The sequence below is a fragment of the Bufo bufo genome, chromosome 4 (assembly GCF_905171765.1).
Source record: "Bufo bufo chromosome 4, aBufBuf1.1, whole genome shotgun sequence".
Lineage (NCBI taxonomy): Eukaryota > Metazoa > Chordata > Amphibia > Anura > Bufonidae > Bufo > Bufo bufo.
Window position 1 is genome coordinate 291,037,159 of NC_053392.1, and position 12,795 is coordinate 291,049,953.

General features: G+C 45.7%; 1 protein-coding gene across 1 annotated transcript in view; it reads left to right on the forward strand.

Moving 5' to 3' along the window:
* LOC120999170 (izumo sperm-egg fusion protein 1-like) overlaps nt 1-9,770 on the forward strand; it is a 28,599-nt gene extending 18,829 nt beyond the window's left edge. The window contains exons 3-14 of the mRNA XM_040430048.1: nt 5,931-6,192; nt 6,275-6,349; nt 6,495-6,578; nt 6,852-6,872; nt 7,266-7,280; nt 7,371-7,454; nt 7,655-7,702; nt 8,023-8,097; nt 8,268-8,368; nt 8,679-8,820; nt 9,184-9,361; nt 9,656-9,770. Of these exons, the coding sequence (XP_040285982.1) occupies nt 5,931-6,192; nt 6,275-6,349; nt 6,495-6,578; nt 6,852-6,872; nt 7,266-7,280; nt 7,371-7,454; nt 7,655-7,702; nt 8,023-8,097; nt 8,268-8,368; nt 8,679-8,820; nt 9,184-9,361; nt 9,656-9,716 (1,146 nt within the window). The 3' untranslated portion in view covers nt 9,717-9,770. The remainder of the gene's footprint in view (nt 1-5,930; nt 6,193-6,274; nt 6,350-6,494; nt 6,579-6,851; nt 6,873-7,265; nt 7,281-7,370; nt 7,455-7,654; nt 7,703-8,022; nt 8,098-8,267; nt 8,369-8,678; nt 8,821-9,183; nt 9,362-9,655) is intronic.
* Nucleotides 9,771-12,795: the final 3,025 nt, after the last annotated feature.

A 12,795-nucleotide genomic window follows, 5' to 3' on the forward strand; every position in this document is an offset into this window, starting at 1 on the left:
CATCATTGTCTGCACAGATAATGTAATTGTTACCTGCAGTCCTGTTACACCACAGATAACACTGGGACTACAGGGGCAAGGTGCCAGTGCCTGAGGGCCACAGAAAAGGAAGAGGAGGCCCAGAGCCGGCAATAGTGTGAATACTGTCTCAGGGCAGCCTGGGCAGGCTTCATAGTCTTGGAGCCATAAACCATTCATTGGGGTAGCCGCAGACTAGTACCTCCTGTCCTGTAGAGCAGTTTCTGTCCATAGATGTGATTTTAGTGAGTGCAGGGCCGGCGCTTCCATAGAGGCAAGGGGGGCAATTGCCCCTGGGCCCCCGAGTCCGGCCCGCAACTAACTATAGGCAGGACAGTTACAGTCACACGGAGATAAGCGCTTCCATTGTAGAAGCGCTCATCTCCAGTCATCTGTATCGCCGTCCTCAGGACAGCGATACAGATGGCTGTGCAGCAGGGCAGGGAGAGGTGTGTCCCTTCCCATTCCTCTGATAGGCTGCAGGCACTAGGCCGGCAGCCTATCAGAGGCCAGCGCAGGCGGCACAATGACGTCATTGCGCCGCCTGAGCCCTGAGCCGTACAGCGCTGGCCTGCATCACATCGCTGCCAAGGAGGTAAGTATAAGTGTTTTGTTTTTTTGTTGTCAATACTGGTGGCTACTGGCACATGATGGGGGGCTCTGGCTACTGGCACATGATAGGGAGTGGTCCTATGGCTACTAGCACATTATAGGGGGGGGCTATGGCTACTGGCACATTATAGGGGGGCCTATGGCTACTGGCACATGTTGATGGGGGGGCTCAGGCTACTGGCACATGATAGGGAGGGCTATGGCTACTGGCACATGATAAGGGGGGCTCTGGCTATTGGCACATGATAAGGGGGGCTCTGGCTATTGGCACATGATAGGGGGGGGCTCTGGCTACTGGCACATTATAGGGGGGCCTATGGCTACTGGCACATGTTGATGGGGGGCTCAGGCTACTGGCACATGATAGGGGGGGCTATGGCTACTGGCACATGATGGGGGGGCTCTGGCTATTGGCACATGATAGGGGGGTCTCTGGCTACTGGCACATTATAGGGGGGTCCCTATGGCTACTGGCACATGATAGGGGGGCTCTGGCTACTGGCACATTATAGGGGGGCCCTATGGCTACTGGCACATGATAGGAGGGGCCTATGGCTACTGGCACATGTTGATGGGGGGCTCAGGCTACTGGCACATGATAGGGGGGCTATGGCTACTGGCACATGATGGGGGGGCTCAGGCTACTGGCACATGATAGGGGGGCCTATGGCTACTGGCACATGTTGATGGGGCTAAGGCTACTGGCACATGATAGGGGGGCCTATGGCTACTGGCACATGATGGGGGGGCTCAGGTTACTGCCACATGATAGGGGGGGCTCTGGCTACTGGCACATTATAGGGGGGGCTCTGGCTACTGGCACATGATAGGGGGGTCTCTGGCTACTGGCACATGATATAGGGGGGGCTCTGGCTACTGGCACATGATATAGGGGGGGCTCTAGCTACTGGCACATGATATAGGGGGGCTCTGGCCAGGGCTGGACTGGGACAAAAAATAGGCCTGGGCATTTTTGACTGAGCAGCCCAATCACATGACCCCCAACAGGCCCCACCCCCTTGCAGTCTAGGGGCGGAGCCAAAACCAGAAGCACAATTGAGAGGCAGCGCCAGCCACCAGTAAGATAGGAAGGCTTCAGCAACACACAAGCTTCTTTGGGGGTCCCCAGGTGACATTAGTGGTCTTAGTACGATCCGGCCACCTAATCCGGCAGAAAATGCAAGGAATCGACTGGACACAAAGCACAGCATGGAGCGATTTATCTCCCGCTGATTCTCTGCATTTTTCCCAGATTGTGGCCGGATCTTTGCCGTACCCCATTATAGTTATTGGGGATGGCGGGCATTCTGTCTGCATCCAGCAGTGCCGGATCCAGTGAATTCTCAGCTGGAACAGCCTGCCAGGATCACTAACGCAGATGTGAAAGTAGCCTAATACAGCACCCCATACCTCTTATATCCAGTGACGTCTCCTCTGATGTAGATGTTCTCTTTCGTCATCTTCTCCATTAAAACCAGACCGCCATGATAATTTCTTTCAGCCATCTCACGTCTCTGCAGAGTTTGACAGACATCTTAGTTTCCTACTTTTCCATCATCCTCCAATTAACATCCCATCATGCACCCCCAATACTGAGAAGCTGTGCTCCCCAAAACTATACTGCAAAAAGAACTGTGCTAAGCTGATGCTGTGCCAGGGTGCCCCCACAGTAATGGTGCTCCCAAAGTCCCAACAATAGTAATTATTTCTTTGCCAGAGTGCATTTAGTAGTAATAGAGCTCCTACAGTGCCCCCAACAGTAATTGTGTCCCACAAGTAATAATGCTCCCATAGTCCCCCAGTTGTAATAAAGCCCACCATAATGCCCCGACAGTAATAATTCTCTTTATAATGTGTGACAGTAGAACCCCCCCCCCCCCCCCCTTATAATGTGCACCAGTACAAAAAATGCCCCGTCGTGTGGCAGTAAAAATAGAAATACCTCCTCTTAGTGCCCCCAGTAGAGCCAATGTCCCCAGAGTGCCCTCATATGTTCCAATGACCTGTACTGTGTGTCACTACAAAAAACACTTAGTGCCACCAGTTGAGCTTAGGTGCGCATAGTGACCTTATAATTTGTGCCAGTAAAAAATACTCCTATATAGTCCCCCCAGAAGATGCCCCCATAGTGCTCCTTCCCCTTCTCCATAGTGCCCTCCATAATGTGGCACTATAAAATGCCCCTATAGACTGCCCCACATAGATACCCCCATAATGCTCCTTTCCTCCCTTCCCCATAGTAGGATCAAAATGGCTGCCAGTATTAAATGCCCCTATATAATGCCCTCATAGTACTCTTGTCCCCCACTTCTCCATAGTGCCCACCTATAATGCACTCTCCACATAAATGGACGCAGTCATACACACACTCTCCACATACATGGAAGCAGTCATACACGCACTCTCCACATACATGGACGCAGTCATACACGCACTCTCCACATACATGGACGCAGTCATACACGCACTCTCCACGTACATGGACGCAGTCATACACGCACTCTCCACATAAATGGAAGCAGTCATACACGCACTCTCCACATACATGGACGCAGTCATACACGCACTCTCCACATACATGGACGCAGTCATACACGCACTCTCCACATACATGGATGCAGTCATACACGCACTCTCCACATACATGGACGCAGTCATACACGCACTCTCCACATACATGGACGCAGTCATACACGCACTCTCCACATACATGGACGCAGTCATACACGCACTCTCCACATACATGGACGCAGTCATACACGCACTCTCCACATACATGGACGCAGTCATACACGCACTCTCCACATACATGGATGCAGTCATACACGCACTCTCCACATACATGGATGCAGTCATACACGTACTCTCCACATACATGGATGCAGTCATACATGCACTCTCCACATACATGGATGCAGTCATACATGCACTCTCCACATACATGGACGCAGTCATACACGCACTCTCCACATACATGGATGCAGTCATACATGCACTCTCCACATACATGGATGCAGTCATACACGCACTCTCCACATACATGGATGCAGTCATACACGCACTCTCCACATACATGAACGCAGTCTCCACATACATGGACGCAGTCATACACGCACTCTCCACATACATGAACGCAGTCTCCACATACATGGACGCAGTCATACACACACTCTCCACATACTTGGACGCACTCATGCATGCGCTCACCATATACATAGATGCACTCATACACACACTCTTCACATACAGGGGCGCACTCATACACACAGTCACCACATACACGGACGCACACATATACAATACACATATATAGACACCCAGGTTTCCTGCTGTGCCTCTCCCCCATACTCTAATGCCTCTGCACTTATGCCATGCAGGATAGCAGGGAAGCTGGATGACATTTCATGATATAATTCACCCAGCTTTCCTACTGTACTGCAGGTCACATGTGCCTAGTCTGGGAAAGCTAAATATAACCGCAGTAGTTCCCCTGCCACTCACATCACTGGTGCAGTTGTGACAATCCAACTGATGTTCAGCTTGCTTCGCGGGTCGAAAGGGGGCGGGCTATTATAGCTCCGCCCACACCGGGCCGTCCTGTTGCTGGTCACTGTCCATCATAAGAACTAAGGAGGGGAGAGGCTGAGCAATGTCGCTGATGTCAGGAGGTCAGTGACAGAGGTGCAAGTGCAGGACTTTGGACCCGTGCAGGAGAAGTCAGCTGCTCTGACAGGGGCCCGGGGTGACGGAGTACAGTGACTGCTCCCGGGCCCCTTCTGAGCTCGGGCCCCGAAGCAGCTGCTTCCCTAATAGTTATGCCACTGGGAAGCGCTCATCTCCACTCCTGCCCGGCTGCTGCCTGCCACATTAATAAAAAAAAAAAAAACTCAGCCGGCGGCCCGGCTGATTGTGTTCGGCCCGCCCCACCAGGCGGCCCGGCCCACCGGGCAGATGCCCGGTCTGCCCTATGGCCAGTCCGGCCCTGGCTCTGGCTACTGGCACATGATATAGGGGGGCTCTGGCTACTGGCACATGATATGGGGGGCTCTGGCTACTGGCACATTATTGGGGAACATCTATGGGGCCACTTCTTACTGGCACATTATTGGTGGGCACTATAGGGGCATCTACTGAGGCCACAAAAAACGGTTATTTTATATGGGGGATCTGTATAGGGGCATTTTATACTGAGACACATTATAGTGGGTACTATGGGGAAGGTGGGAGAGGAGTACTATGGGGTCATCTACGGGGGCACTGAGAATGGGTATTTTATACTTACAAATTATGGGGGACACTGAGGGCATCTACTGGGGCACTATATATGGGTCATTTTATATTGGTACATTATGGGGGGCACTAGGAGAGGGGAGAGGAGCACTATGGGGGCATTTACTGGGGGCACTATATAGGGGTATTTTATACTTGCACATTATGGGGGCACTATGGGGACATTAGCTCAACTGGGGGCATTACAAGGGGGTATTTTTTGCACTGTCACATTATAAGGAGAATTATTACTACTGGGGGGGCATTATGGTGGGCTTTATTAATCCCCCATGGTATGACCCCCTAGTAGCAGCACCAGCCTCTCCCTGCTCTGCTATCCCTCTGCCCCTTCTCCAAATCCTTATTATGAAATCTTTTTCATTAGGATAAAACACATCAGAGGAGAAGAGGTAGAGGCGCAGCTCCCGTATAGACTGACTCAATGCAGCAGGCAGCTCCTGTGCTCAGCTTCCACCGTCTGAAACCTCTTTGTTGTGATGTCATGCGAGACATGTTCAGAAGACTGTGCCCGCCCAGGTGCCTCCTCCATCCTCGGCACCCAGGGCATATGCACCCACTTGCAACAGCCCTCCCCCCCTTCCCCCGCTATGCCCCTGGGTACATCATTCTGTGAACCATGTTTGATATGTATATTCTGTAAAGAATGTCATTATATGTATTATTTGTGATATTTAAAAAAAAGGTTTTTTTTGTGAACATACATATTTACTCCTTCTAACAACTCATGTTCCAGAGAATCATTTGCATATGATGATGTCATAATTACATTTTCCACCAATGCAATGGCTTATTTGTTTTGGAGCCTAATTTGCATATTCATATGATATTATCACAATAAAATTTTCCACCAATCCAATAGCTTGTTTCAGAGCCTCATCTGCATATTCTGATGATGTCATAAAGACCTTGTCCCTTAACCGGCGCCTGATGCTGTAACCTGTGCAGTGCTGTTGTCTTCTCAGTGGGACATAGTTCTGCTCTCTTGCGTCCTTAGTGATTATTTGCTACAGGAAGCGATTTTACTAAAGATGTCTGGTTCTTTCCAGACCATGTGGCTTCTACTGCTCGTAACATCTGTCTTCATCGGACAGTCTCTCTGTTGCATACCATGCGACTCCAGAGGGAAAATGGCTATGGAAGAATTCAACACCTTTATCAAAAGCCAAGTCGATGACATTGACTCAATAGAAGCCTATGTCAACATCAAGCGGTTTGCCAAAGTCGCAGAAAAAAGGGTCCTGAACTACCTTGAGGATGAAGTCGGCATACTGGGTACTTATATTATTACTATTTTCTCTATTTCATATAATCTATAGATAGATAGATAATTATTGTACCATTATTTTCCTTCCAGATAAATATGCTATATCCGAAATTGCGTCTGAATATAAAAAATCTGTGGACGTCATCCAGGATATAGATTTTAAGGGTAAGTACAATATTTTATACGTAGGTGGAAATTCTACTTCTCTTATTAATAGGAATTAGTGTGTTGGGGGCTCAGACTGATAGATGAGGGGATCGGACAGATGAGGGGATCGGACTCTTATTCTTCTCCTCTTTATATATCTTAGAGATCCAGCTTCTTCACATCATTGGACTCCATTTCCAGCGACTCAAAGAAAAGCTCAAGGTTATCGTCCAGGACTCAAACCAACGTAAGTGGAATCTTCTTCTGTCTACCATTGTACTTATCTTCTACGTGTCTGGTAGGTTGTCAGAGAGGATGTTTTCAGCTTGTTTTCCTTTCCCTACAGCCTAGTGATAGGAGGGAGCGATTGTAATAAAATGTTCTATACTGGGAATTGCTATGCGTGCAGTTTTCTTTTGTATTATTGCAGGGTTATAGATAGAGCCCTCATATACAGGGGATTTCTGTTCTCTATTGTTTTCTATTAGTAATTCTGCTTTTCTTCATTTCTCACTTTTAGGGAGGTGTCCAAATAAACAAGGTGAGTTCTTCTAGATATAACACCTGCTATAATATGAGATATAAATGTATTACACACACAGGCCTCATGTAGTAATAGTAATGTAGACCCAAACTAGAGATCCCACAGCCACCAATCAGATAACTGCTGTTATCTCCTACCCTGTTCTGGACATATAAAAGCCGACATCTGATTGGCTGCCAGGGATGTTTGCACTAGGAGCTGCTGCGCTCTATAGAGGCCCGGACCGTTCTGGGGCGGCTCAGAGATTTCTGTCAATGGAAATCTAGAAAACAAAGTGACGAACATAGAGGCACTGACATCATGTAATAATAAGGAGACCCAGAGATTAGAGGTTTCTGAGTCTGACAATGAGAACGGTCAGTAATGTCTTCTTTCTTCTCCATTCCTCAGGTGCAGACAGCTGTGGTAAGTACATTTTATACCAGATTCAGCTTCTTGTCATTATTATTATTATCTATAAGATTGGACGGTTATAACACAAGTGCATTTCCCCAGGATTAATGGTGCAAACCTACATCAACTGTCAGACCTGCGCCGAGGAGAAGGTTGTCTGCGCCGGGGGCCCTCCAAAAAATCAAGGTACAGTATAAGATTTCTATCATAGGCCAGAGGAACTAAAATTACACTATATAATGCATGCCAATGGACCTTTCCCACTAGTGTGTGTAAACTATGTGTAAACTGTGGGTACTGTGCCTATTATACAGAGGTGAGCAGCACTACATAGGCACTTTACACAGCACTCGCTGACTATTATATGACTTCTTCTCTTTTCACAGACTACTTGGAGAGATGCAGCTGCCTATGCACCTCCAACAGATGTTTTGGTAAAGTAGAAGTTTATTTTCTTACATCTACATTCATATAGTACATTAGTAAATATATAGGACCCCAAATCCTCACTGTACACTAAATATACCAGTCACTGGTATACACCAGACTTCCCAAAGCAGGAGGATATTTACATTAATAAGATTCAGTCCATAAGCAGGCTAGAAGGGTGATTTGTGGCAGCCTGTACAGTATCCTGTCCATGTGCAGGTGACAGAGGGGTGATAGATACCAGCACATGATTATCATATTTATTCTAATATTATAAGTGTCTTTAATGCTTGGCTCACATTTCATTTCTTTCTTCTTTTCTCAGATCTGAAAACTGGACGGTCCTGCTCTCCATGTATAGATCACAAGTCTCACCTGGCAGAGACTGTAAACTGTGGAGGTGAGAAGATAGCAGAATATAACCAGTTACTATCAGTCTCCTCTATGATGGCCGTATTTCCTATTAGGTCTTATAGAAGGAGACGTGTTATTGAGACAACCCCTAAATGTAGGACAGAATATCTACACAATTACTTCTATAATAACTTTTTCATTTTCCTGTTTTTCTAGAGATAAATATAAAAATCCCAGAATATGAAGAACTAATTCTGGACTGTACTTTTGAATGGTACGCGAGGCTGGAGGACATCTATAACAACGTGTTCACCCTAGTAAGTACAATGCAGGGTAAAATTGGGAGATTGTTCAGTTTGAGTTATACGACCATAATGTTAAGGCAGCGCTTCCTAAACCTATTCCTTTCATTACTCAAAAACCACTTAGCAGAAAGTACTTTCACCCAATATCATCACCAGGCTGCTCAATATGGTCTAAAATCAGACTTTCTGTCATGTCAGCAAATTATCATCAGTAATTTTCTAAATTTTTGTCTTAATGATATGACTATTTAAATTACAAATATTATATTATAAATAGTTGTGATATCTGAGGCTCTAATAATTCTCCATAATTTTTCTATAGCCTCGTGAACACAATCCCAAAATCACCCGGGAGCCCTATCTAGTGATCAAAGGCGTACAGATGGGGGACTCCGGACGGTACACGTGTACCACCATCCTGGACTCTGAGGTGCCAGTGAGTAAGATCACCTATAACGTGGCAGGTAAGGACATATTATTACTGGCACTATGCTGAGCGGTATTTCTTAGATACGCGGTATTCATATCTACTTGTGGGTGATAATTAGTGAGAAAGGATCTAGTTCTGAAAATCTGAATTGTCACCTATAATGTGGGGTTATTTTACATTAGTAATTGTAAGGAAAAAAATATAATTGAAAGATTTTAGCCATTTCTGTATTTTGGAGCCACTTTTGGTTTTGACAGTGCTTCTGAGCCTCCATGATGCAGACGATTCTGATATTCTGACATATATTTCATGGTCTTTCATGTATAAGATACACTACAATGTCATTATCGTTCTCTTCATGGAATTAACTATTAATGTAATTGTTTTCTTCATTTAGTTATCAGCGAATCGGAACAGGCGACAAAAAAATACCATCCTCGCCCTACACTTCCTGATGTGCTTGACATCACAGCGCCTGAGCCGCCACTTCTAGAGGAGCTACAGAACAACAATGCTTCCCTCATAGCAATATCTGTGGCCGGCTCCGTCACCATCATGCTGATCGCTGGCATATGGTAGGTAGCATTTATAAGATATTCTGTGGAACAGGCGTATTATCTTAGATAAATATTACACATTACACAGTGTAAACTTAGTCCAGGCAGTCACTGGATGCTCCAGATTTATCACAATACTGAACGCTTCATGATAAATTTGGTGCATATTACGAGGCCAGACATGTTATAATGTCAGTGGACTGATAAGCAGCTAATGTAAGAAAAAACATTGGAGGATCTGTGCACACATTTCACTCAGAGCTGACATGTAAGTAGCAAATATCAAATAACTGATAGATTTTCTTTTTTCAGCATCTGCATGTTCTGGAGGAAAATGAAATCTAGAGAGCCTCTGGAAAAAGAGCCAGTGTGAAGGCGAACCGTCAAGCACCATCCTGTACTGCCACCCGCCAGGAAAAAAAAACCTGAAAGTTTTAACCCTTCCCCAAAAACAAAAAAACTTTTAAAAAAACTTCCCATCCCTATTTCTCCCTTCCCTTTCTCTTCCTAATCCCCCTCCTTATAAAAAATAAAAAATTAAAAATGTTTCCCAAAAAATAAATAATTATCTTCCCTTCCCCTTTTCTTCCCTCCCCTTTTCCCAAAAAAAAATAAAAATAAAAATATACAAGAAATCTTGACTGCAGCATTTCATTTCCCATACAGAGACTATATCGGAGTAAGACCAGGATGGAGTCTCTTCTTGTTATTCTTCAGAGAAAAAAAAGGGGGTCAGTCAGCAAATCCCAAAGCGCAGGGGCACGTTGCTATGGCTGAGAACAAGACTGTTAAACAAAACAAGCAATGCAACAGCTCACTGCAAACCAAATAAAGTACAAAATTGCATCATAATAGCAAATGCTGAACTAATAAGTTAGAGATACTTGGCAAATCGTTTTGTACAAAATTATTTGAGCCTGTCTGCCGAACGTCAAGGCAATCTCTAGTTAGACGGGTTCCTAACACTAAATATACCTGTTATGTGCCATAGTGGCTACGAGCTGGTCAGGAGTGCACGACTGGGTCCACCTGAATTTCTGTCATTTACGGTGCCAAAATGGCCTCCATTATATCCAGGGAAAGCAGTTGCCAGCATGCACTCCTGACCAGCTCGTCTGTCCCACAGGTTGATTTTAATTAATGTTAGTATATAGCTTGGCCCACTCCCCCTCACTCACTGAAGCCATCTGGCACCAGGAGAGAGATAGTGTGTGGACTCTCATTGCAGTCCTTGGTGACCATGTGGCGCCAGGGGTGGTGTGGAGTGGGCCCGGCATGCATGCTGGTAACTGCTTTCCCTGGATATAATGGAGGCCATTTTGGCACCGAAAATGACAGAAATTCAGGCGGATCCAGCATGTAAGTGGAACCTGCACTTTCTGAATTTTATGATAGCCACTATGGCAAATAACAGGTATATAGTGTTAGGAACCCGTCTAACTAGAGATTGCCTTGACGTTCGGCAGACGGGCTCAAATAATTTTGTACAAAACGATTTGCCAAGTATCTCTAACTTATTAGTTCAGCATTTGCAATTATGATGCAATTTTGTACTTTATTTGGTTTGCAGTGAGCTGTTGCATTGCTTGCACTGTAGGGGCTAGTCTATAGCAAAGAATTAGGGTGTATGGGAGCCAGCCAGAGTCTCTCTATCGGGGTGTATTTAGTTGATATAAAATTACATCCATTCCTCCTTTATTCTGGGATGAAATTGAAATCTGATACAAACAGTTTTGTGGTGTTTTTATTTATTTTTGTTTCTATATAAGTACTTCCATTCCCCTTGAATCTGCTGTGAAATTGCAGTCTGATACAAACAGTTTTGGGGTGCATTTGCTTGATATGTAAGTGTATCCATTACTCCTTGATTCCGGAGGGAAATTGCAGTCTGATACCAACAGTTTTATGGTGTATTTAGTTGAAATATAAGTACATCCATTCCTCCTTGATTTTGGTGTTAAATTGCAGTCGGATACAACCAGTTATGGGGTTTATTCAGTTGATATGTTGGTAAGGCTGATTAGTCAGCCTGCATTTGTGGGAGGGGCGGAGGCTCTTCATATACGAGCCACAGCCTCACTCACAGGCATGGGTTCTCAGGTGCACAGCTGCTGCTGGGTGTCATTAGCAAACTAGCTTCTCTAGTGGTAGGAGTCTTTCTTTGCAGCATGGAGCCAGAATAGAGCTTGTTATTTTGCTCTCTGCTACCGTAGTATGCACTAAGTAGGTTGGGCCGGGGCCGTCTCTCCTGGCCGGTCGGAACCGACTTTGCTAGCAAACAGGAGGCTTCGCCTCAGAATCTGCTACCTCAGGTTTGCTCGTTGGGGCTAAATACTTCTATTTCTTTTCAACTTTGTTTGTTGGTAATAGGAGTTAGTTCCTATAAATCTTACAAGTTTTACTTTGCTTTGTTCATCTCGTATGAAAAGTTACTTCAGCCGGTTTGCTGTAAAGGAGTTACCCGGGCTGCACGTGACGTCATGTTTGGAGATCGGATGCAGCGTTTATTGTTTAGGCCTCTTGCTGTAGCTGTTCCTTGCCACGTGTCTCCCCCTCCCCCCGCTACCACCATCCTTAGACTTCACGTATTTCACTGCTCCATGTACTTAAAAACCCTGCCGCACTTTTATGCTCTGCTGTTATCCTGAGCGGCATTTACACTTTCGGCTTTTATTTCATGTCTTTATGCTGCATCCGCACGTCTTTACTGTCCAGCACTTTCCTACTCTTGGTTCGTATTCACTCAGATTGGTCTCACATTCAAGCTGCAGTCACCTGTTGGCTGTTACATCTCATTTCGTACCCAGCCGACAGCCAGATCCGTATTACACGCCTGTTATTACATGTTGTGTACTGTGCTTACAGCTGCTACTGTTACTCCATTTTTATTCTCGGGACGCACCACCCTGGTGTTCACACCTTGCTCCACTCACAACCAGAGCTGCGTTCATGCATCGACTGATATACCATGTTGGCTCTGCTCACTGAGAGCTGTGTTTACACGTCCACTGTCACAACATGTTCATACTAGGCTTGTTTCAGAGCTGCATTCACTTTCACTGTTACATCATGTTTATGCTCCACTCACATTTAGAGCTTCTGTTCTACCAATTTAATTCTCTGGCACACCCAGAGGTGCATTCACACTACGCTGTCAAATCATTTTTTGCACTCCACCTTTGACCAGAGTTGCATTCATCCGTCTATCAATATATCAGGTTTACTCTACTCGCACCCAGAGCTGCGTTCACACGTCCTATGCTACTACAGGTTCTTTCCATGTCTGCTGTCACATCAAGTTATTATTTCGTTCACATCCAAAGCTGCGTCCACATTTCTGCTTTTACATCTTGTCCTATACTCCATTCCCATACTCAGAGCTGCAACCATACCATGTTTTTTAGGTACCACTCACATCCAAAGCCCCATTTGTTGTTACATCATGTGTTGTA